Source organism: Haliaeetus albicilla, chromosome 4, assembly GCF_947461875.1.
Source record: "Haliaeetus albicilla chromosome 4, bHalAlb1.1, whole genome shotgun sequence".
Taxonomy (NCBI): Eukaryota; Metazoa; Chordata; class Aves; order Accipitriformes; family Accipitridae; genus Haliaeetus; species Haliaeetus albicilla.
In genome coordinates, this window is record NC_091486.1 from 48,723,404 (window position 1) to 48,747,722 (window position 24,319).

The 24,319-nt window shown below is 44.2% G+C and overlaps 2 protein-coding genes across 7 annotated transcripts in view; one reads left to right on the forward strand and one right to left on the reverse strand.

Moving 5' to 3' along the window:
• Positions 1-3,226, reverse strand: part of UBIAD1 (UbiA prenyltransferase domain containing 1) — a 5,606-nt gene extending 2,380 nt beyond the window's left edge. Inside the window, exons 1-3 of one of the 3 annotated variants that reach the window (XM_069782467.1) lie at positions 2,976-3,226; positions 2,117-2,677; positions 1,101-1,189 (exon numbers count right to left, since the gene is read on the reverse strand). In XM_069782467.1, the coding sequence (XP_069638568.1) occupies positions 1,101-1,189; positions 2,117-2,639 (612 nt within the window). In that variant the 5' untranslated portion in view covers positions 2,640-2,677; positions 2,976-3,226. Of the gene's footprint in view, positions 1-388; positions 1,190-2,116; positions 2,678-2,819; positions 2,874-2,975 lie in introns of those variants that run through there. The other 2 variants (XM_069782465.1, XM_069782466.1) reach the window with 2 other exon arrangements.
• A 289-nt stretch (positions 3,227-3,515) lies between these two features.
• MTOR (mechanistic target of rapamycin kinase) overlaps positions 3,516-24,319 on the forward strand; it is a 68,392-nt gene continuing 47,588 nt past the window's right edge. The window contains exons 1-29 of one of the 4 annotated variants that reach the window (XM_069782470.1): positions 3,516-3,609; positions 4,893-5,056; positions 5,421-5,529; positions 6,294-6,356; positions 6,850-7,082; positions 7,447-7,647; positions 8,407-8,541; positions 8,982-9,257; positions 9,579-9,687; positions 10,550-10,736; positions 10,927-11,055; positions 12,619-12,863; positions 13,043-13,258; positions 13,901-14,106; positions 14,641-14,763; positions 15,114-15,203; positions 15,298-15,390; positions 15,914-16,048; positions 16,393-16,522; positions 16,750-17,000; positions 17,864-17,905; positions 18,942-19,028; positions 19,622-19,789; positions 20,055-20,167; positions 20,580-20,742; positions 21,004-21,096; positions 21,794-21,940; positions 22,756-22,898; positions 24,043-24,205. In XM_069782470.1, coding sequence (XP_069638571.1) covers positions 4,937-5,056; positions 5,421-5,529; positions 6,294-6,356; positions 6,850-7,082; positions 7,447-7,647; positions 8,407-8,541; positions 8,982-9,257; positions 9,579-9,687; positions 10,550-10,736; positions 10,927-11,055; positions 12,619-12,863; positions 13,043-13,258; positions 13,901-14,106; positions 14,641-14,763; positions 15,114-15,203; positions 15,298-15,390; positions 15,914-16,048; positions 16,393-16,522; positions 16,750-17,000; positions 17,864-17,905; positions 18,942-19,028; positions 19,622-19,789; positions 20,055-20,167; positions 20,580-20,742; positions 21,004-21,096; positions 21,794-21,940; positions 22,756-22,898; positions 24,043-24,205 — 4,170 coding nt within the window. In that variant the 5' untranslated portion in view covers positions 3,516-3,609; positions 4,893-4,936. The remainder of the gene's footprint in view (positions 3,610-4,892; positions 5,057-5,420; positions 5,530-6,293; positions 6,357-6,849; positions 7,083-7,446; positions 7,648-8,406; positions 8,542-8,981; positions 9,258-9,578; positions 9,688-10,549; positions 10,737-10,926; positions 11,056-12,618; positions 12,864-13,042; positions 13,259-13,900; positions 14,107-14,640; positions 14,764-15,113; positions 15,204-15,297; positions 15,391-15,913; positions 16,049-16,392; positions 16,523-16,749; positions 17,001-17,863; positions 17,906-18,941; positions 19,029-19,621; positions 19,790-20,054; positions 20,168-20,579; positions 20,743-21,003; positions 21,097-21,793; positions 21,941-22,755; positions 22,899-24,042; positions 24,206-24,319) is intronic. The other 3 variants (XM_069782471.1, XM_069782472.1, XM_069782473.1) reach the window with 3 other exon arrangements.

Consider the following 24,319-nt stretch of genomic DNA (forward strand, 5'->3'; position numbering starts at 1 on the left):
AGTGGGCTATTTGTGCTCCATTTTAGCACCAACATCCCACAGAGATACATAACTTTGAAATTTCTAGACTATAAGGACCAAGCAGAAGCAACAGTTAATGAATTAGTATCTAGTGCATTTCATGGGATTTGGAAATAAAAGCTCAAAATTTGGCTAGGGAAAAAAACCCCACAAAAATTAAAACATACAGCAGATGAAGATGAACTATGCTCACAAGGGAGTGAAGTACTAGCACCTACATTGCTGTGATGCTAAACATTTGGCAGTGTTTTCTGTTTACCACACAGGAGCCACCTGACTCCTCGACCATGGTAAGAAAAGGAGTCATAAGAGCAATCACGGTGCTTGTGAAGGGAACAGAGAGTTTGTATTTGAGGCTGAATCTTACTTTCATTGAGTTGACAGTGAAAGAACTCAGTGGCAGAAGGATGAGTTTCTTTAAACGTTTCCTTGTCCTCACGTCACCTTGCTCCCCTGAAGGAAAGCTGCACAGTTCACCCCTTCCAAAAAACTAACAAATCACTTTTTTAAAGTCTGTTGTACAAGCTAACCAACATCAGAGATTATAAAATTCACAGACAACCAACAGCTCAAGACAGTCTCTCCGTTCTTCCCACTGTCCATAATGGGTCATCTACCCACATCATCCACTGTTAATCAGCATTAATACTGAATTGTGAGGCCTGACTCTCCTGCTCTTGTTACAGTTTGGGCAGAGCACCGGCTGGTGCTAGCGTAATACCAAAAACATAGAAAAGCCCCAAGAGGAGATTGAGTTTGGCTGTCCGCTGAGGAATTTTGTTGAAGCTCTGACTCCGAAACTGCCTTTCCAGTGAAAATGCCATCGGGATGGTGAGTAGTGGCAATGCCATGCTGATGGTATAGCGTGTGGCCAGCACACAGAAAATCAGGTAGGGCAAGAAGAGCAGCACGGTGTAGAGAATATAGGAGAACGCAGGGCCGATGAGGATAGCCAAGGTGACAATACCCGCCTGCCGGTCAGACTCCATGTCTCGTGTGTTGTTGCTGTGCAGGATGGCCTCAGTACTGAGAGCTAGTGGGATAGCGTAGAGCAGTGGTGAGACAGACAGATAACCAACCTGCACAGCATGGGCAAACATGACAGCCAGGGGCCCAAAGGTGATCAGGATCACCACGTCTCCAAGTGCAACATATTTAAATCCAATTCCTGTGGCAAGACACAAGAATAAAATGAAGCATCATCAAACAACTCAAAGAGAATGGATAATATAACAGATCAGCCCTTCCCACAGAAATATTGTAAAACGACCAACGCACATGTAGCTATGGCCAAGAAGCATTTTTTTTCCTTTTTCCAAACATAATAAAGTAAACACAGCTTCTGAATTTCTTCAGTCAAACAATGTAACAGAAACTAAGGGCCAGGTTCTAATACCCATCTTCACATCTAGAAGCACCTATTTATGCAGAAACTTATAGAAATAAGGTACTCTAGTGTGATCACGCATACTAGAACCTGATCCTGAAGAAATATATAAAAAGCTCAGAACAAAACACAAAACTGGCAAGGTTCTTTCAAGGAAACTAACATAACTGTTTGAAAGTTTGACAGTTTGAAACCGAGTTTGGGGTTTTTTTCCCAATAATTACATTTGTATCTACTCAACCCAAGAAGACAATAAAAATATCCTCCTCTTAAGAGCAAACACAAACTATTCTACATTCACAATGAAACTCCACCTAGAGAATAACAACAAAACATTCCAAAACAAAGAAACAGAGTCCACCAATGGAAAAGAAAATATGCAGTGAGCTATACTGCTGAGGGATATGAGATACACATCATGAAAAGTTCCAGCAACAGTTCTGATGAGCACCTAAAGCCATATACGTAAATAACTGTCTCAACACCACTTGCCAACTGAAGAACTTAGCATGCCTCTTCCCACATCGTCCCACAACAATCAATGGCAGAGAACACAAGTTTATGCACCAGTACTCCAGGCAATACCACCAAATATTTTTAAGACAGTTAACCAGATAGATCACTTGCATCTTCTAGAAACCCTTGACAAATCAGCTAATTCTGTCACGTTTACATTCAGATTCACAGCAAATGGGATACAGTGCTTACCTCCAGTATAAAGGAAGGAACTGGAAAGTCCTCCGAAGTAGATCAGGGCCAGGTGCTCCAGCTTGAGCGTTGAGACAGTGTAGAGCCCAGCAGCACAGATACAGCCCACAGTATAGAGAAAGACTCCAAACCGGACTACGTCCTGAGGCTCCAAAATCTGGTCCACCAAAGTCCTGTCATCACTCTTCTTGTGGTCGATGCCTTTGGAGAAGTCGTAGTAGGTATTCACCAAGTTGCCAGCTCCGTGCACAGCCAGGACGGTCACCGCGCTTCCCACCAACAGCCCTGGGTTTAGCGCTCCCTCAGCCCGGTACGCCAGAGCGCTGCCGAGGGCCACAGGGGTGAGGGAGGCGCTGAAACTCCAAGGTCTGAGCGCCAGCACGTAGGCCGCACACTTCTGCCTCCAGGTGCCGGGGGGAACTCTCTCAGCGCCCGCCAGGGCGGCGCCGGCGTCGTTCCTCTCGGTTCCCCGCGGGCTCTCGGCGCTAATACTGATCTTCTGCACCAGGTCTGCCGGCCCCATGCTCTCCCCGCCGCCCCGTCTCACAGCAGCAGCAGCACCTAGAAGGGGAAGGGCCGCGCGTTAGCCTGGTCGCTGCCGCCGCGGGGCCCTGCGGGGAGAGGCCGCCGCCGCCGCCACCGCCCATGACCGCGCGGGCAACGCCTGAGGCGGGGGGCGGGGGGAGGCACGCGCCGCCCTTACCCGCTGGGACGGGCGCCTGCCCCGCCGCGCGCGCCCCGCGCGCCCCAACCGCCCTCCCGCCGCGCGCCTGAGCCCAACGGCCGCTCCCGACCCTCCTCACCGCCCCCCGCGCCCCTAAAGGCCTACGTGCAGGGGGTTCCGCGGAGGGTCGCGTACCAGAGGAGCGCCCGAGCGAGCAGCCAGCACCTGCGGGCGCCCCGGTATAAACATTAAATGGCCCACGTCGTCATGCGCAGCTGCGAGGGGTCACTCTGAAGCACACACCAGCACTGCTATACGCGCCATTACGGCAGCCGAGCGCCTACAGCCGGCCACCGCCCCGGCTGCCCTTGGTCCTGTCATGGGCAGCCGGACTCATTTCAGCGACGCACATCGGGCGCGGCACTGCACGGCAAATCACCGCGCCACTCCCTTCGCGCATGCGCACACAGCGCACAGGCTTTACGGAAGGGCGGAAGCCAGCCGGCGTCTGGAAGGAGGGCCTAGCGCGGACTTTTCACCAATCGAGGACGCTCAGCCTTGCCATTGGTCAGCTTTACTGCCACTCGTTCCCGGCTGTCTTGATGATTGGCCGGAAGGCGACGGTCTCTCCTTGCGGTTCCTCGGGAGAAGGGGCAGAGCTGCGAGCGCTCCTTCTCTGCTGCTCTTTTTCTACTGGTCAGGCGCGGTGCCTATCAAAGTCCTTCTGGGAGGCTATTGGCCAGCAGCGGCTCGCCGGTCCGGCAGGCGCGGGGGAGGGGAGGGCGCGGGGCCCGGAGCGGGGGAGCCGGCGGCGGTCGGGGCGGAGGCGGTGAGTGCGGCTCCGGAGCCTCCCCTCAGCATCGCCTATCCCCTTCCCCTCGCCTCCCCTCACGGCCCTCCCCGCCACGGCCCTCCCCGCCCGCTCCCGCCTCAGCGCCCTCCGGACTCCCGCCCGGCGCCCTGTCAGCGGCACCGGCGCTCCCGCGGGCGCCTCGGCCCCGCGTCGCGGCTCCCCGCCCGGACCAGCCTTACCCGAGCGCCCCCGCCCCCGGCCCCCGCGGCGTTGCCGCTAGAGGCCCCGCGCCCGGCCCGGCGGCGGTGCCCGCCCTGCCCTGCCTCACCCCTCCCTCACTCCCGGCCTGTGGAGCGACGGCGGCGGGCTCGGGCCCGCCGGCTCCTGCCCGCCGGCTGTCGCGTCCCTCTGCGAGGGCGGCTGTGAGGAAATCCCCGCGCTGGGGTAGCCCGGCCGGCGGTGGTGGGGCCGCAGCCACAGGCTGTTCTCTTCGTCCGGAGGAGCTTCTCCTGGCTCCCGGCCGCGGGGAAGCCCTGAAGCCACCTCAGGCTGTAATCTCGGTGGATCTTTGTGAACCGCGTGGGGGATGTTTGGGGAAGAAGGAGTTGGAAGTTTTGGTGTCTTGTGTCGTTGTGGGCCCTTCCGTCAAGCTCGGTTTGGGCTTATTTAACCAGAAAACCGTGGGGGTCAAGCCTCTAAAATATATTCCACATGCAGAAAGACTCAAGAGAAAGTTTGGTTACGTGTTTTGATAGTAAACATCCTGTTGCAATGGTTGGCGTTGCTATAAGTAGACTTCCCATCTCTAAATATCTACAGGAGAATGTAACACTTGCCAGGCCCCGAGTGCTGAGTCTTCCTTGTGTTGGCATAACACTAGAATTTCTGTGGAGAAACTTGGATGGAAGTGTTCAAGGAGGAGTCAGATATGATAACGATATAATCATGGGAATGATTGTGCCTACTTACTATAGGGTAATTGTAAACCCAAATCTGGCCCTGCTATTTTTCAGCTATTGCACGACCCTTGATTTAGAGTTAGATTGCCATGGGGTTGGGCACCTGACCTACTGGAGCATATTTTGGTATTTGAGGAACTAGAGAGCAAATGGGCTGGGGATCAAGATATTATGTGGTGATACAGTTTTGTCACAGGGTTGTAAGGCCTAAGGAATATAGTCATTGCTTGTAACTTTATGCTCTACTGGCACAGCATCCTTGCAGGCAATAGGATGTGTGTTTTGGAAACAGGCAGCGTTAAGAAAGAAGCTCAGATATTTCAGTAACTGAAAGCAGTAAAAAAAAGTGTCTCTCTGAAGAACTTACAGGACTTGATGACCCCGAGCCCCAACATACCACCATCATGTCGGGCACTGTGTCCATTCTCCAACAATTTGCCAACGGCTTGAAGAGTCGCAGTGAGGAGACAAGGGCGAAAGCTGCCAAGGACTTGCAGCATTATGTCACCATGGAGCTCCGTGAAGTAAGTGCTGCAAATGAGATAATTTATCCTTGTTTATTGTATGAGTGTAGGGCATGGGCTGGGTACTTTGTGGATGGAGATTTCTGGAATATGGAAGCTGGTCTTAGAGAGAAGGTGGAGCGTAGCCCCAGCGTGTAGGAGAGGTGGGTGAGTTGGTGACACAGATGGGTGGTCAAACACCAGGATAAGTAAACTTGACACATCTAGGGCACAAAGAAGACATACGGTTTTGTGTTTGTAATGTACAGTTGATTTAACTTCTTTCTGTTTAAGTGACCTAAGAATAGTTGTCTTTATGGAGGTTTTGGGGGCAGGAAGGAGGGAAAGAATGCTGAAAACTGAATTTAACTTTTTGCTTTTACAGATGAGTCAGGAAGAATCTACCAGGTTTTATGATCAGCTGAACCATCACATATTTGAGCTGGTCTCTAGCTCTGATGCAAATGAAAGGAAAGGTGGCATTCTGGCTATAGGTGAGTGAAAGTGCTTAATGCCTCTGGTGAGTTTCCTCTTCATGCATCTATCTTTAGGGACAGATTTTCTAAAGGAATGAGCTTTTATAATCGCGGCCTTGTGGTGTCTGACTGCTCAGTACGCTGGGTGCGTGCTCCTTGCTCAGCTCTGAAAATGTGTCTGTAAGTGTCAGCATGGACGCTGCTGAGTGCTGAGAGTGGCTGAAAACCTGGTGCTTAATGGGCCCTGAGCTCTTCTGGGAGTTGAGCATCAAATATGAGTGCTGAGCATGTGAAAATTCTGTTCCTGAGCTCAGCTGAGAACAGTTTGGGCATGTCCATTTATATGTGTCAGGGTGGGCTGACTTTCTCAACTCTCTTCTGACTGAGGAGATTGATTCTTGTTATTTAAATTTACCTGGCTCAATAACAGCAGCTTCCATCCCTGGGACAGCATCACATAGCTTCTGCTTTGATTTTGATCAGCTGCTCCATCAGTTGCTCTGGTTGTGCTTTTGCTGTGGCATAGCAGAGCTGCCTGCATCTTGACTCTTAGGGAAATCAACTTGCATAAATACTTTGCCTTCCAAGCAAGTAGCCTGTATTGTAGCAGTTACTTCTTTAATAACCAAATAGGAGGTCCTTATGGTTTAGGCTCACAGACATAATAATCCAATCCCAACGTGTTTGAAGAAAGCGGAAGTCCCTTAGCTCAAGAAATCTTTGTTGACAACATCTGATTTTAAGCTGACAGTATCACTTTAAAATTGTTTCTGTGAATTTAGTGCTGTTGAAAGGTGCTGGCTTGACAACCCTGGACACTGATGGCCTCTTTATCTACAGAGCAGGTACAACCCAGGCACTGGCACTGAAAGTTTCTGCCACACTGCCGCCTGCCAATATGCCTCCACCTTGGCCAGGAGAGACCATCTCTAGAGCTCAGGGGGAGAGCAATTTCCTTGGTCCATTCAGTCTTTGACTTCTCTACTGAGGCGGACCAGCCATAGTAGTTGCATGTGAATGGATGTCTTTCTATTGGGAATGGGTCTGTGATCCCAGGGCGGATTTTTTTTTTCTCTTTTTAAACTAAAAATGGGGAAAAATCTATGAAGATACTGGATGCATTTTCCTGCCCACTTAACAAGTTCAGGCTCAAAAGAATGGCAGCCCTTTCCTACTGCTTGATTTTTTTGTATTTTTTTCTGTGGATTTGCAGTTTAGGAGGAGTTAATGGGAATCTAAGGAATGGATAGGGAATACTAACTCTCATCCAGGCATAACCTACTGTCTGCCTCACGGACTCTTAGGGAGAACCTACAGCATTGCTCCCTTTCTCTACAGCAAGCCTTATCGGTGTTGAAGGAGGTAACGCCACCCGTATTGGCAGGTTTGCCAACTACCTGAGGAACCTCTTGCCATCCAATGACCCTGTTGTAATGGAGATGGCCTCCAAGGCTATCGGGCGGCTTGCAATGGCTGGTGACACCTTTACAGCTGAGTATGTGGAGTTTGAGGTAAAACGAGCTCTGGAATGGCTGGGAGCTGACAGGAATGAAGGTCGAAGACATGCAGCTGTAAGTGATCCTTCTTTGTCTTCACCTGTCTTAGAATGGGATGGTTAGGATTAGTTAACAGTGGTAGGAAATGTGCACAAAGCTGCAGAAAAGCACTGATCAGGATCAGAATGGCTGCCAGTCTGAGAATCTGTGATGCTCTTGTGGCAGGCATAGTGCTGCCTCATTGCTTCTACATTAGCCCAGTGACTAAAAGAGATTGAGACACTATTGTCCTAGAAACTGTAAAAGTATGGAGCTGGAAACAGCTCAGGCTCACAGACATTAACATTCTAAATAAATGATACTACAGTCTAGAAATTATGAGGTTAGTCTATGGGTGCTGGTCCTCGCAGATTGTTACTGTTTTTCTCCCCACCTCCAGGTTCTTGTCCTGCGTGAGCTGGCAATCAGCGTGCCTACCTTCTTCTTCCAACAAGTGCAGCCGTTCTTTGACAATATATTTGTGGCTGTGTGGGATCCCAAACAGGCCATCCGAGAGGGAGCTGTTTCTGCCTTAAGAGCCTGCCTTATCCTCACCACTCAACGGGAGCCAAAAGAGATGCAGAAGCCCCAGTGGTACAGAGTAAGAAAATAACTTTGTTTTGAAGCAGCTCCTCATAGTGTAATGCAAATGATCAAATGCCACTTTTTAGAAGAGCTGTCTAAGAACCGGGGTTGCCTTTGTCAGTATGTCTGATTTTCAGTAGAAAACTGCCTCCCCTTGAAAGGGATGAAAAGATAATAGCTTACAAAATGAGTAGTTCCTTCATCTCAGTGTAAAAGTAAGCAGAGACTTAACTCCATCAAGAATCCGTTGCTCTATCTGCAGCTCATTTTCAGCTGTTGAGCTTGACCTAGTTTTACAGCCATGCAGTCATCTATCTATTGTCATCTCTTACTAGCAGATGGTTTTATTAGTGTAGATAAAACATGAGTGAAAAAGGTAAGGACTCTTTTGTCTGAACCTTAGCTTTGCTGCTGTTGTCACATGAATTCAAGCTTCATAATAGCAAATAAGGTTTGGACAGTGCCATCAAATGTTGTAACTTGGATTCTTTATAGTCAAATCTGTGATGCAGATATTGATGAAGTTTATATCGTGGCACAGTTGACTGGCTGTTTGATTAGAGCTGTTGAAAATGCTCTGCAGCAGAGTCCACAACTTTTGGGTGAATCTGAATTTTGTAGTGTTATACTCTGTTTTTACTCGGTTGAGGTTTGTGGCTACTCTTGGAAAATTACAGGACATCAGTAACTCTTGACTGGCAGTGCTACTTTATTTCCACAGGGTTTGTTTCTGCATGATTGCTGAGATTTTTTTAATTTTTTTTTTCCCCCCAAGCATACATATGAAGAGGCTGAGAAGGGCTTTGATGAGACTTTGGCCAAAGAGAAAGGAATGAACCGTGATGACCGAATCCATGGTGCCTTACTGATCCTCAATGAGCTAGTGAGAATCAGCAGTATGGAGGGAGAGGTGAGAAAATTAACAAGATGGGGATTGTGGCTCTTGGTTGCCAGATTGATTGACAATATGTAGCACCTCAGCAATCTGTGGAAATACCTTATTGTGTTTGAAATGGGGTTGTTGGGCTGAAAAGTCGTCTGAACATGGAGTCAGAACATTGATTATTACAAATTGAAGTGTGTCAGAGAAATAACAGCGACAAGTTTGGGCTGAGTAGGTATTAACCTCTGATGGAAAGTGCTATTAACTGGATTAATTACAATGAAAAAGATTATTGTATAGAATGAGGACTCTGTTGCATGTTTTGCTGGATTTTGCTTAGTTGATGTTTTACAGCCTTTTGGATATCAATTATACAGGGTGCTGCTCAGGAGATTTGGGTAGCACTATGTTGGGAATCTCTTACTCAGCTACTTTTTTTTAAAAACATGCTTTTCTACTTTGTCCAGCGCCTTAGAGAGGAGATGGAAGAGATCACTCAGCAGCAGCTTGTGCATGACAAGTACTGCAAAGACCTGATGGGCTTCAGTACCAAACCTCGCCACATCACGCCCTTCACTAGCTTCCAGTCTCTTCAGCCCTCTCAGTCAAATGCTTTGGCTGGTCTTCTGGGGTACAGTGCCCACCAAGGAATTATGGGTTTCGCAACCTCACCTGTCCCAGCAAAGTCTACATTGGTAGAAAGTCGATGCTGCAGGGATCTAATGGAAGAGAAGTTTGATCAAGTAAGAGGTCTTCAGCTTGTCTACCGACATTCACAACACCAGTTCTTATAGAGCAATTGTCCTTCAGGTCCTTACTTAGCAGGCAATACTGCCTAGTATTGAATTGAGGCATGAAAACTCATTAATTATGTGTATTCTGGCTTTGTCACTGTCTCTCTTAGAGCAAGTGATTTACTTTCTTTGGAAGCAGTCTTAATTATCCATCTTTCTGATGGACTCTGAAGCCAAATGTCAGTAGAATGCCTTAAAGCACCCAGGTAATAAACATTTGGGCATTACTGCCAATGGCCAACCTTCAAAGCCCAATTTATCTCCTTTCAGGTGTGCCAGTGGGTTCTCAAGTGCAGAACCAGCAAAAATTCTTTGATCCAGATGACGGTTCTCAATCTGCTACCACGGTTGGCGGCTTTCCGTCCTTCAGCATTCACAGGTGACAAGACAGATGGTTGGATGTTAGAAATGTTGCTGAAATTGAGCTGGAAGTTATCTAGCTGTCTTTGGTCCAGATGAGCTTGTGCAGGCAATGCAGCAGTACAAATGTGCTTGTAAGATGAGCAAATTCCTCTGTGGGAGGACAGTCTTTTTTCTTCCCTGAATAAGTGTGACTTTATCTGATGCCAAAATGTTGCTCTGATGAAGAAAATGGAATGAAAGCTATTGTCTGAATTCTGTGATCAATACCATAGGAGATAGAACATCCCTTTTGTTTTTTTTCCTCAGTGTGTCAGAGCTGGGATTGAACTCTGCTCTCTTGCTCCCACTCAATGTATCCCAAATATTACCAGCAGACTTGTCTTCCTTTTTCTCTGTTGTATGTGCCAGGAAATATCAAGTAAAAATGGGAAATACCTGCCAGCTTTAAGGCAGTTCAATTGATTTATCAAGCAAGTTTAGGAGAGCATCAGAGTTGGAGGCAAGTCACCAAGCTGCTCTAAGTGGGTTGGAACAAACTTTGTGTTATTATTCTAAATTTCCAATCAATCACTATAAAAACAAGACACTTGGATCTTACTTGCGTATAGAACCTGTTGCAATGTTGGTTTTTTTTCCCTCAAAGTTCTTTCATTTTGGTGATTTTTTTTTTTTTTTAATTTTATTTTTTTAAAAAGCCTTCTGGGCTTTGAAAATTTTATTATATGGTGACATGTATTTGCCACTGCTCATGTCAGCAAACTTTATATGGCTATGTCTGTTCCCTAGTTTTATACTTGTAAAGGTTTAGTTGCAAATGTAATGCAACTGTATCAACCTAAATGAGTTCCAATATCTGTGTTGTTTTTTCTTGTGGGCAGCTGATCAGTATCTTCCAGACACCATGAATCATGTTCTCAGCTGTGTGAAGAAGGAGAAGGAGCGAACAGCAGCCTTCCAGGCCTTGGGTTTGCTTTCTGTGGCTGTAAGGTCTGAGTTTCAAGCTTACCTGCCAAAAGTCCTTGAAATCATAAAAGCAGCTCTTCCACCAAAGGACTTTGCCCACAAGTAAGTATGTGAAGGTTGGAGGTAGAAACTGAAACACCTGTTCTTCGTATAATTTTTCTGATGTGGGATCAAACTATTGTATTGAAATCAGAGGTAGTTCTGTAAGACTGGTAACACAGAAGTGGGATAAGGTAAGATGTTTGAAAAATAAGAGCTCCTCTTAATTAACTTTTATGTGGTCCCTTTCCAGGAGGCAGAAGTCTGTGCAGGTTGATGCCACAGTTTTCACCTGCATTAGTATGCTGGCACGAGCCATGGGACCTAGTATCCAGCAGGACATCAAAGAGCTTTTGGAACCTATGTTGGCTGTGGGCCTGAGGTATGTACAAGGCACACGAGCATATTTTTCTGTTAGCCACTGGATGGCATTGTTGGCTATGCCGATGAGACCTTGAAAGTCTTCAGATTGAGAAGGAAGATTAGTGCTTTTAAATGATGTTTCAGAAGATCAGTATAGCTCTTTCAGAAGAATAATATGTTTGAACTGTTAATGTGTCAAGTTACTTAAGAGCGTTGGTCTCTGTGTAGAGAAATGTTTTTGTAGAACGACTAGTGAATTCAAAAGCAATCTCCTTTTACTTTCCACTATTCAAACACATTTGGCAACAGCCTGCAATAATTTAGAAAGCCTCTGAAGGCCAGCAGCTTTCTGCCTGTCATGGTTTAACCCCAGCCAGGAACTAAGCACCACACGGCCGCTTGCTCACTTCCCCAGCCACCCAGTGGGATGGGGGAGAGAATTGGAAAAAAAAAAATGGTAAAACTCATGGGTTGAGATAAGAACAATTTAATAGGACAGAAAGGAAGAAAATAATAATGATAATAGTAACAATAATAAAATGACAATAATAATAAAATAATTGGAATATACAAAACAAGTGATGCACAATGCAATTGCTCACCACTCACTGACTGATGCCCAGTTAGTTCCCGAGCTGCAATTCCTGCCCCCTCCCAGGCCAACTCCTCCCAGTTTATATACTGGACATGACATCACATGGCCAGTTTGGGTCAGCTGTCCTGGCTGTGCCCCCTCCCAAGTTCTTGTGCCCCCTCCCAAGTTCTTGTGCCCCCTCCCAAGTTCTTGTGCCCCCTCCCAAGTTCTTGTGCCCCCTCCCAAGTTCTTGTGCCCCCTCCCAAGTTCTTGTGCCCCCTCCCAAGTTCTTGTGCCCCCTCCCAAGTTCTTGTGCCCTTCCAGCCTTCTTGCTGGCTGGGCATGAGAAGCTGAAAAATCCTTGACTTAGTCTAAACACTACGTAGCAACAACTGAAAACATCAGTGTGTTATCAACATTCTTGTTATACTGAACCCAAAACATAACACTATACCAGCTACTAGGAAGAAAATTAACTCTATCCCAGCTGAAACCAGGACACTGCCATATCAAATTGACAGGGAAGGAGAATTGAAGCACTCAGTATTTTCTCCTGGCTTCTTTCACCTTTGGAGCTGACAGTTCCCATTGGAAATTTCCTAGCTCATGAAGCTGTTAGTATGGGAGGGTACAGAGAAAGTATCCAGGCAGCACAAAGCTGTTTAGATTAGATTAATGTTACCATCTGGAAGTTAATTTAGTTGCCTTTGTGTCTAAAAAGAACAAGAATAAGGAATCACTTAGATTTGTAACAGTATTCTAGTAATATCGCCTAATGTAGCAATGTGTGCTGCAGTCGGGCAGTTTGCTCGCCAAGTTCATACAATAAGGTCATCTCATGTGCCTGAGTTCACACAAGGACCCCTGTGCTCTGTTGGCAGGTGTTGCTGTGATGTGTGTGAATGCCTGCAATTATCTTCTGATCTGCAAAGGCATAAACAAAAGGGTGAAATATGCACCTCATATTGTTTGTGTTCTAATGACTATCTGCCTGCTTTTTGCCCTCAGCCCTGCTCTAACAGCTGTGCTGTACGACTTGAGTCGTCAGATCCCTCAGCTAAAGAAGGATATCCAGGATGGGCTGCTGAAAATGCTCTCCCTTGTTCTAATGCACAAGCCTCTGCGACATCCAGGCATGCCAAAGGGCCTTGCCCACCAGCTTGCCTCCCCTAGCCTCACCAACATCCCGGAGGCCAGTGACGTGGGTAGCATCACCCTTGCCCTTCGTACACTGGGTAGCTTTGAGTTTGAAGGTAAGATGAAATAAGGAAGCAGGGGGCCAAGGGGTATGGGATATTGAACACTACTGCATTGGAGTAGAGTACCAGTAGGAGGAAAACTCTGAGAGCACTTTCTTTAAACTCTTCTTCCCTGGAAAGACCAATAATTGAGGTGTAAACCTGTGTTAAACTCCCCATCTTCTTCTTTCTAGGCCACTCTCTGACTCAGTTTGTTCGGCACTGTGCAGACCACTTTCTGAACAGTGAACACAAGGAGATCCGGATGGAAGCAGCCCGCACTTGCTCTCGCTTGCTCACACCTTCCATCCACTTGATCAGTGGTCATGCCCATGTGGTCAGTCAGACGGCAGTGCAGGTTGTGGCTGATGTTCTCAGCAAACTGCTTGTTGTTGGAATAACCGACCCAGGTTAGTGTGGGGTTCAGAGAAAAGGGTTCTCCTACCACATATTAATTTTAGCACATAAGCAGGTTGTGATATTATGGTTGTGGTAGAATTTGCATGTATTCACCACTAACTTAAGATGTCATTCTTTACAAATTAAAAAGGTCTCCTAATCTCTCTTCCCAGATCTTGATTTTTGAGGTTTTAATAGAACATTAGTGTAAAATGCTCAAATTGTGCCCTTGGTAATCCTTTGAACTAGGTAGAGCCCTGAGACTTCTTTTGCTGTTGTTGTGTGTTGTGGCCTTCAACTTTGTAGTTTGGGAAGGAGTTGGTCCCTTCTGTTGAATCTTCCTACTTGATTTTTTTATTCTTTCAGTTGCAATATGGTAACCTGAGATGAGTTCATTTTCTGCACACTGCCTCCAGATGTGCCACTTGTAGGTGCAAAAGGTTGGCATTGTACTGATCTGGGTATTGGGGCAGTACTGAGCAGCACTGATTCTGTTGGGCTGACCTACCCTGTTTCTCATGTGTAAAACAGTGACGTAGTGTCTCACGCTGGGGAAGCTCTCAGCATTTCCCTGAGGTTGTGAAGAATTTTTGAGGCCAGTTTGTGAATAAGGAGTTTACTGCATTTAAAGAGAAACAAATGTGTTCTTGCAGACCCTGATATACGTTTCTGTGTGTTGGCTTCTCTGGATGAGCGATTTGATGCTCACCTTGCCCAGGCGGAAAATTTGCAAGCTCTTTTTGTGGCCCTGAATGATCAAGTCTTTGAAATCCGAGAGCTGGCCATCTGTACTGTGGGTCGCCTGAGCAGCATGAACCCTGCTTTTGTCATGCCTTTCCTGCGCAAGATGTTAATCCAGGTAATGAAGAGGAATGCCTGCAGTGAAAATAGGGTAGTTGGTATTGACACTAAGATGGTGTTAAAGAACTGGGCTATCTAGCTGTAATGAATGTACAGGAGAATGGAGTAATATCTCCTTTTTGGAAAATATTTATTACCCAGCTTAGTAGGTTTCAGGAAGCCTTTTGAGGGATAGATGTTTGGACTGAAGCTAAATGGATGTATTAGCAGTCATTATTTCACCCCACATTCATCATGCTGAGTGCTTTCCATCTGTATTGAGGAAGAATGTTCTGTGCTTCTTTTAGGTGAATGGATGGCACCACTTCATAAACGTAGATGGTTTTGGAGCCATCTATTCAGTTTTATGCTAATTAATTTTAGCTTCATTTAGACATAAATAACTGGATGTAGAGTAGATGTAGAACACCCTTTACAAGTGCTGAGCTTGTTTTTTCTTTTTGCTGTCATTGAACAGGAGAGGAGGAAATCCAAAGAATTTTTGCCTACCTTTATTTTTCCTCTTCTCATGCTTCCATTGTCTTTTCTGCAGATTCTAACGGAGCTGGAACACAGTGGTGTTGGCAGGATTAAAGAGCAAAGTGCCAGGATGTTGGGTCATCTGGTTTCTAACGCTCCACGCCTCATTCGTCCATATATGGAGCCTATCCTTAAGGTAGAGTCTCTGTATTTTCCTAGTGACTTTGGAGTGAGATGATACATGGATACATGGCCCTCAGGAGCTGCAGTCCTTTTGCTCCGTCATAGCAGGGAAAAGTGAGATTGGTGTGGATGTTACACACAGTAATACGTGTATGTGACAGTGTAGCCTAACTTGATTCTGGATTTGCATAAAGTTTGTGAAATAGAAGTTTCATTTAATGTTGAAATGCTCACCATGATGCAAGTTGAGCCTCTGTGGAATCTATTTCAGATGTAAGCAAAAGGAAAGATAATTTTGAGTACTGTATGTACAGCAAGGAGTCTTTTAAACACACTGTAATTTGTTCCTCTGTCACCTACCAGGCACTGATTGTGAAACTGAAAGATCCTGATCCAGATCCAAATCCAGGGGTGATTAACAATGTCCTAGCTACCATAGGGGAGCTTGCACAGGTAAGGATACTGCAGGTACTTCTTTGTCAAGCTTGTCAGTTGTTAAACTTTTGGCAATGCTAGATGAAGGACTTTGATTTTTGTCTTTCAATAGGTCAGTGGGCTGGAAATGAGGAAGTGGGTGGATGAGCTCTTCATTATAATTATGGACATGCTACAGGACTCCTCCCTGCTGGCTAAAAGACAAGTGAGTGTTTGACAACTGCACTAAACTTGCCATCTGCTGTGACCAAAGCTGTAACAGAATATCTATGTGTTCCATCATAGCTGCTAAAATGAACTTTTAAATCACTTGAGTCTCTCGTGGAGTGTATAGTCACACTTGTGGCACCCAGGTGAGGGATTGCAGTGCCTGTCTGTTGTGACATTATACAGAGGTGTTAAAGGAAAAGAAGAAGAAAGGGAAAAAAAAAAAGGAAGCAGTTTTTATTGGAAGGCTTGGACTCACTGAACTGAATGCCTATATGAATTGTATCTCTGACTGAGGGCAATTACAGGAGTCAGAGTCTTAACAAATTGTTGATTATCACTTTCTTTGCTATTGCTTATTAAAAACCACTCTTTATAGAGGCTTTCAAACCATGGACTGTGGTTTGCAGTGTCATGCTAGAATGCTCAAAAAAACTTTATAGAGTTGAGTGACTGATGGATTAGGAGACATAATAAATTCCGGGGTCAAAACTAATCTTCTCTGGGCTTGATCTTTCCAGGTGGCTCTTTGGACACTGGGACAGCTTGTGGCCAGCACTGGTTATGTGGTGGAACCATACAGGAAGTACCCAACTTTGCTGGAGGTGCTTCTGAACTTCCTGAAGACTGAGCAGAACCAGGGCACCCGTAGAGAGGTATGAACATGAAGCTATTACACAACCATTTCTAAAAGTTTTTGGGGGGGAGAGAGAGCTGTCAAATGTGTCTGCATAGATTCAGGGTGGGGAGGGAGGTGAAATACAATTGTTGTGGCTGACAGAAGTACAGTAAGCAGATTTAAGAGGTGAAAGTGTTGAGTCAGTGAAATGGCCTCCAGCAGTTGAAAGGAAAGCACTGATGTTTTTTCCAGTTAGTCAATTTAGTTCCAGATCTTTTCCCGTTAATCCTCAGGACCTTTCCAAACTTGCAGGTTCATGGGTTGACTTCTGCCTTGATTATGAAGTTCTGATGAATTTTGGTTTTGTTTCTGTCTTATCAGGCTATTCGTGTGTTAGGGTTGTTGGGTGCTTTGGACCCTTACAAACACAAAGTGAACATTGGCATGATTGATCAGTCACGAGATGCTTCAGCCGTCAGCCTCTCGGAGTCCAAATCCAGCCAGGATTCTTGTAAGCATCTGAATTTATTTCAAGTGAATAGCTTCATGACCTACAAACAGGTCTTGATTTTTTTGTTTGTTTTGTTTTTGTTGTTGTTCTGCTTTGTTGTTACCAGTTTGTCTCCTCTTATTAATAAATTATTAGTGTACATGTTTTCACCTAATACTTGGGTGCTCCTGAACTGGTATTCAAGACCATTTAATATGTAGCTTGTGACACTGCCTTCTTTCTCCTAGCGGACTACAGTACCAGTGAGATGTTGGTGAACATGGGAAACCTCCCTCTGGATGAGTTCTATCCAGCTGTCTCTATGGTGGCATTGATGAGAATTTTCCGAGACCAATCCTTGTCCCAACACCACACTATGGTAGTTCAGGCTATCACCTTTATTTTCAAATCTCTTGGGCTGAAGTGTGTGCAATTCCTGCCCCAGGTCATGCCAACGTTCCTTAATGTAATACGGGTTTGTGATGGTGCCATCAGAGAGGTGAGTGTACTAGGGACCACTACTTCTTCCTTCCTGTTCCACTGCCCTAAAATAAGAATCCATTTTTTAAAAGAGAATGCAACTGGCTTTGGGCATTGCTATGCTGTGTGTTGCTGCCAAGCATGCTGCAGAAGTGAAGTTCAGCTTTGCTTTTTCTCTCCTGTAAGCATTTGGTAGAATATCCAGTGGAAACAATTTTTCTGCTTCTTACTGAAACAGCTGCTTCTGAGCATAATCTTTAGAAGGCCAATATTTGATTCTGGTTTTTTATCAAGCTGGTCTTGTTCAGGAAAACAGCCTGTGCAGCTTCCAGAGCTTTCAGTGATCTCTGCATTAATGTACTGTTGCAAACAGTATTATTAAATAATAGAGGTAGATTCTTTAAATTTCTGATGCAACCATGTACTTTGCCTCATCAAGGAAAATTCAATTTGCTACAGTCTGCTAACATTCAGAGCAGTGTGGGTGGTGATTTCATGGCAATGCTTTCTCTTCCTTCCCACTTAAGTTACAGTTTTAGAAGGAAATGAGAATTGCGTGAAGATAATAATGGGCTTAAGGTTCATCTAACCAGAGATGGCTGCTGTTTGCTGAGCCTTTTCCTCAGACAGCTGAAAATAATCTCTGGGGTGGGATGGGCAGTTTGCACTAGTTATTGGTACTGTGTTTTATAGGTGGGATGGGTGCTCCCTTAGCAGAATCCCAACCCTGCTATAGAACCACTGTTTTCTCCCAGACTGAACTACTACTCAGATTGGAAGGAAAACATCTCACACGCCTGGGTTGGCCGAACTCCTAGACCTGACTGATCTAACTTGCTTGAAAGCTATGCAGTTGTGCACACTCTGTTTAAAAATTTTCAGGTAAAAGAAGATGGTGAAAGTGTACTGGGGAGAAGAGCTGAGGTGGGTACGCGTGACACTAAGGCTTAATGGAGGCAGGTCCTTGTCCTATATGTAAGCATCTTCTCACAACACCAAAAAAAGGCACAGTACAGGAGCTCAGGGTTCATTTTTGGTAAATGTAGGTGTACTGCTCTCACTAAAGTAGCTGATATTACTTCTTACTTAGTTTTCACAAAGATCGGTTATCTATCTTTCTGAGCTCCACTTTGTATTTTGTCACTATAGTCTTCAAATTCTGCATGAAGAATTGAAATTTAATATATGATAACTTACATTTCCTTATTTTCCTAGAGGAAAAAAGACTACATTTATTTCACGGACAAAGCAGTTTAACCCACATTATTTCATAACAGTCTCAAAAGTAAATTCATTGTCATGAGTGAATGCGTAAGACTGTATTGGGGCAAAAGGATTTGCAAAACTGTCATAGTATATCCGAGTAAAATTGTCTCAGTCAAAATTCTTCTATGGTACAATCAACCATCTTTCAAAAAAATGTAATATTTCTGGCAAGGACCAAACTCTCTTCCCCAGTAACTTTTCACCAATATATCTTGGTGGGGATGGGAAAGAGTACAGAAAGAGTATCTTAAAATGTGTGGCAGTTTGGTTTACAGGCAGGGGGAAAGATTAGGGGCTAAATTTTTGGAAGCATCCTTCAAACCTAAATTACAAAGCTCTGTAGTTTAGGTTTGTGCTTGCAGGTCTGTTTTGTCACTTTATAAATCTGCTGACACATTATAAACCCCTATTTGTATGCTTGACTGTCTAAGGCTTTGAGCTTGTAAAACTTTTGATCCAAATTGGGGAGGAACCAACCAAAAACCCAAAACTACTCCCACCCCCACCACCCAAAACCCCAAACCACTGAGCTGAAGCAGCCAAGAATTTAGCCCCAGTTTTTGAGCATATAGGAGCTATGCATGCTATTTGTTTGGTAAATGAGCTTGCAATTGGCCTGTGAAACGTCGTTCACCCAGTGTTGCTTTGATGTTTGAATAAGCTACATTGATCATTACACGTTTCTTCTTTCCAGTTCCTGTTCCAGCAGCTAGGGATGTTGGTGTCCTTTGTGAGAAGTCATATTCGGCCCTATATGGATGAAATTGTCACACTGATGAGAGTGAGTACAATCTTTAAGCCAGGATTTTACTGTCAGAAAAGGTGGATAGTGTTTCTGTCATTATCAAATGTATCAATTACTTTGTAAATTCATATGAAGTGCAGAATTCCATGCATTTGAAGTAATAATTGTATTTTGCAATAACATGTATTTGAAACAATAATATACATTATTGCTAGTAACTGCAATAAGAGTAGCTCCTAGATTCTGCTAAGTGCCTGAGTTCTTTTGAGTGCTTGGATTTTGTGCACTTATTACTGTCAGAAACATAGTTTTAGCAAGAGGTGTTTGGAGTTCATAAATAGGTGGCATTTCACTTCATTTTCACTTACTGTTTGCAAACACTTAGAAGGATTAGGAAAAATCAGTTGCCTAGAGGTTGTTTTTAACAGCTATATACTGAAGGCACAGAGTGTTTTAAAAACAGACCAAAACTGCCAATTTATATTAGTCTATAAGGGAGGTGTAGTCCCTCCCTGCAATCTTGAATTCATCTAGCGACTGTCTCCTACAGTTTGCTTTTTTTGTAACTGGTATAGCTCAGTTGAAGAACTGTTGAATTTCTGCCTCCCCCCTCCTTTTTTCTTCTGTAGGACTTCTGGGTCATGAACAACTCCATACAGAGCACAATTATCCTACTTATTGAGCAAATTGTGGTAGCTCTAGGAGGCGAATTCAAACTTTATCTGCCTCAGCTCATTCCTCACATGTTACGGGTCTTCATGCATGACAGTAGTCAGAGTCGCATTGTCTCTGTCAAGGTGAGTGGGAAGCTACAGCAGCTGGGTTGATTTGGGTAGTGCCAAGGCAGTTGCGTGCCCAATGTGCAATGCTCCAGCAGGGCTTCTTGCTTGTGTGTCGCAAGCAAATAGGATAGGTGCTGTTCAGCAGTGGCTTAGTGTGAAATGATGCAGACAGTGCTTTGTTTAAAGTGCAGGGTTGAAGCAACTTTTCACTGGATACTGACTGATTTAGAATGCATTTCTTTCTGACTTTGAGTCACATCCGGGTCATTTTTCCCTCCAGCTATTGAATGCGATTCAGCTCTTCGGAGCAAACTTGGATGACTACCTTCATTTGTTACTACCTCCCATTGTAAAGCTATTTGATGCCCCAGATGTCCCAGTGGTGGCTCGCAAGTAAGTGTTGGTGGCTTTGCAGTCTCTTTTTTTGCTGGTGGTATCCAAGTTCTGCAATGGCTGCCCTAGCCACATGCAGAATGAAATACCACTTAGTTCCTTCCATGGGTTTTCTCTGTGTTAAATTAGTATGGAAAGTTATTTTTGGTTGGGTGTCACAGCACTGTTACTAGCTTTTCTTGGGTATAGGCTATTATTTTCTGGTTCTCACCTGCCAGTATTTTAGTCACTGCAACTTGCAAGCTGTCCTGCATGTACTGGCTGCATTAACAGAGTTCTGGTGACCTGTTTTTCCTATTAGTGTTGATGCCTAGGAGGACTGAGCGTGAATCACTTATGTATTTTTACATTTCATTTCTCCTGTCTTATACTATGAGAGGTAAGTCCTCCCTTCTTTCTGCTCTGACTTTAGAGCTGCTCTAGAAACAGTGGACCGCTTGACAGAGTCCCTGGATTTCACTGATTATGCTTCACGGATTATTCATCCCATTGTGCGAACACTAGATCAGAGCCCTGAGCTACGAACAACTGCAATGGACACCCTCTCCTCTCTGGTGTTCCAGCTGGGAAAGAAGGTAATATTCTTCTTAGGCTTGAAAACTCACAGAATGAGGGACTGTCTCAAAGATCAAGGCTTTAAAGTTGAATATTTGTAATGCACTCACTCTGCATTTTAAAGAAAACAGATTTTTCTTCTCTTAGTCGTTTCTGGAATCGGGAGTTACTGAAATCAAACTTTCAGAATTGGTTTCGTGTAAGATCAGTGAAACAAAGGTGGAATTTTACTGCTCTTGGTGAGACTGAGTAACTAGCTTTTGATGTATTCCCCTGTACAGTACCAGATTTTTATCCCGATGGTGAACAAAGTTCTGGTGCGACACAGAATTAACCATCAACGCTATGATGTTCTTATCTGCAGAATTGTAAAGGTGAGGTGACAAGTATATAGTTGTTTGCGTAAGGGTACTTTGGGGATGTTTTCATGTTGAAAAAGAAGTAGTTGGAAACTTCACTTTGAGTTACTCATAAAATGAAGAATAGTTGTTGCTGTATTTGTGTGGTAAGTACAGCTTTTTAAGGAGACTTTGAGATTGCATTGGGAAAAATATCATCCCATGGAAAAATCACTGCAAGTTCTAGGTAAGAACTTAGACTTGTAGCCAGTGTCATTACTTTTTTCTCAGTAGTTCTTCAAAGTGGATTTTACCCTATTTTTTCCATAGTTTCAGGTCTTAAGGAGACCTTGTCTCAGCATTTTCTGTAGTATGTCCCACATTTCAAAAACTCAGTAACTGCTTTGCAATTTGATTAGTGTGGAACAAGTAGCACACTGCTGTTCTAGGCTTACTAGTGAGTCAAACAGGAAGGAGTGTTTGTTTTAAGGTGTATTATTTTGACTTTTAATACTAGGAGCTAAGATTTCTTACTAGTTACCTTGAATAGAAAAGGGATGTAATTTGAGTTCTCTGGTTTATCAGTTGTAATCATTATAATGAAACATGGTTGTTTGCCTCACAAATTTTGCTGTGAGATTGGATAGTTCTCTGACTTTATCATCCATTTGGCTTGTAGAAAATTGCTTTTGTATGTGTGGATGTGATCTTCACTGTAGGCCATTTATTGTAGGGCTATACTCTTGCTGATGAAGAGGAGGATCCCCTGATTTATCAGCACCGAATGTTGAGAAGCAACCAGGGAGAAACTTTGGCCAGTGGTCCTGTGGAAACAGGTCCCATGAAGAAATTACATGTTAGCACCATCAACCTGCAGAAGGTAAGACTGGAGTGCTGACCAGCATGAGTTTGCTACTGAAGGGAGGAGCTATTGTGTCACATCTAAGGAGTCTGTCCAGTGCATCTAAACTACATTTATTTCCATCTCTTTTCTGTTGCCAGTTCTGTACAAAACTGAGGTCAAAGTAGTGTCTGAGACTCTCTTTAAAATTAGAAGGTGCTAAGAAACTTTAAAGACAGGAGAAGTTGAATTATCAGACTATTAATGGCCGTGAAGTAATCTTGACACTTTCTTGTTATGTGAAGTATGAACACAACTTCCTAGACTACAAGGAGTCAACTGTAGCTTCTAGAGACATCCATTTCAGAGCCTGTGCCTTTTTTTATCAGCCACTTATCTTATATCTTGGTGCTATATTCTCTTGAAGCCAGTATAGAACTTAATAGCTAAGCACTGGCTAATTTGAACAGTAAATGCATGTAGCGCTCAGTTCAGTAGTGGGATGGATTGGTTTGAAAATGCTGGACTTAATGCATTTAGAACTACATTTTTAAGTATTTTTAAGCTGATGTTTCAACAGTGGCTTCAGCTCTTGATGTATTTTTGTAGGGGAAGAATTATTCATGTTAAATACGTGGCATGTCATGACAGGAATACGTTTAGGGAAGATTTCTTAGAAATGAGACTGAAGTACTGCAAATTATCTGGTAAAGGTAATGGATTTCAGGGAATTGAAAAGAATCTCAACAATGTGATTTGGAGCTGTAAAGAAGTAATGCTGCCTGCTGATGGATTTCTTCTGCTTTTGGATAGTGCTTCGTTTGGTAGTTGAATTATCTTGCTTTGTACTGCAGGCCTGGGGAGCAGCGAGAAGAGTTTCCAAAGATGACTGGTTGGAATGGTTAAGACGACTGAGTTTGGAGCTGCTGAAAGATTCCTCCTCGCCATCCTTGCGCTCGTGCTGGGCCCTGGCTCAGGCGTATAATCCCATGGCTCGGTAGTGTAATTCTGGTTTTTTCGGATCACTTGAAATTGTAGATGCAAGCCAGATATTATAAGGAAAAAGAAAGTTACTTAAAAGCTCTTAGCTTCCATAAATAGTCCCTGCTTCGGGACAAATCAAATAGCTGGCAACTTGATTTCATTTCCACCCTTCCCAGTTGGCTGCTCCATCATATACACAAAATCTTTCAGTGGAATTCTGCATATTAGGCTAGAAATAACGTAAGGCACATAAAAGTGAAGCTGGAAAAACAGCAGAGTATGAAATAGTTTCAAGGATCTACTGCGGGTGAATAAAAATGCCTGTGAGTGGAATAAGCCACAGTGCTTTTTCTTTTGCAACCGGTATGTCTGGAGAAACTTTGAGCCTCTGTAAGCAGTTGCCTCTTTATCTCTTCTTGATGATACACACTTGCCATCTCAGTGTATATGAGTCTGACTACTGCCGTTAGAAAAGTGTTCATTCCTGGTTTAATTTTGTGTTAATGTGAGTTTTGTCATTTTTGAAATAGAAGGGCAAACAGCATGATGAAAAGTCAGCAGCTCCTAGGTAGGCGGAGGTAATGCTAGCATCTTCCATGCATCTCAAACCCATCCCACAGTTATTCCTCCACCGTACTAGCAGTGACAAGGGCTGTCACCATATCTGTTTTTCACACCTTTTCTTCTTCTCAAGCTTTACCACTAATGCAAACTCCAGCTATTGCAGTCCTGTAGTGAGCACAGACAACACAAGTGTTGCAGCATGTGTGTCCAGAGAAATGTACAATCATCTTTTTCACTACATTCCCTTGTGATCTAAGATAGACTAGTCCTGGTTCTTCACAGCGGAAGAGAAGAGCATCCTTGCTGCTATGAAGAGTTTGTTGTAGCCTAAAATACTTGCTAGCATATGATAGTACAATATTTCTACTATTGTAGTATATCATCCTATTGTATATTTTTAAAATGCAGGTTTCACAAAGTATTTGGTATAGAAGTTAGCTCTATAAAAACTGATAACTATTGATTGCAGGTAGACATATAAATACGTTTTGTGGCTTTCTTCCTCTGAATGAGAAGCCAAGTCCACTGTCAAATAGACTTTTCTCCTGAATGGTGAATCCCTACCTCTCACTCTCTTTTGTTTTCCTCCTCAGAGATCTCTTCAATGCTGCTTTTGTTTCATGCTGGTCTGAACTGAATGAAGACCAGCAGGATGAGCTGATCCGAAGCATTGAATTGGCCCTGACTTCTCAGGACATTGCAGAAGTCACTCAGACACTGCTGAACTTGGCAGAATTCATGGAACACAGTGACAAGGTAGAGATGCTGTTAGGCAACTCTTTTCTAATGCTGGCTAGCTGGCTGATGTCTAGTCTATGGAAAGGTTCTTAATATAGTTCATACGTACTTCTTTTTTATACTCATCCTGCT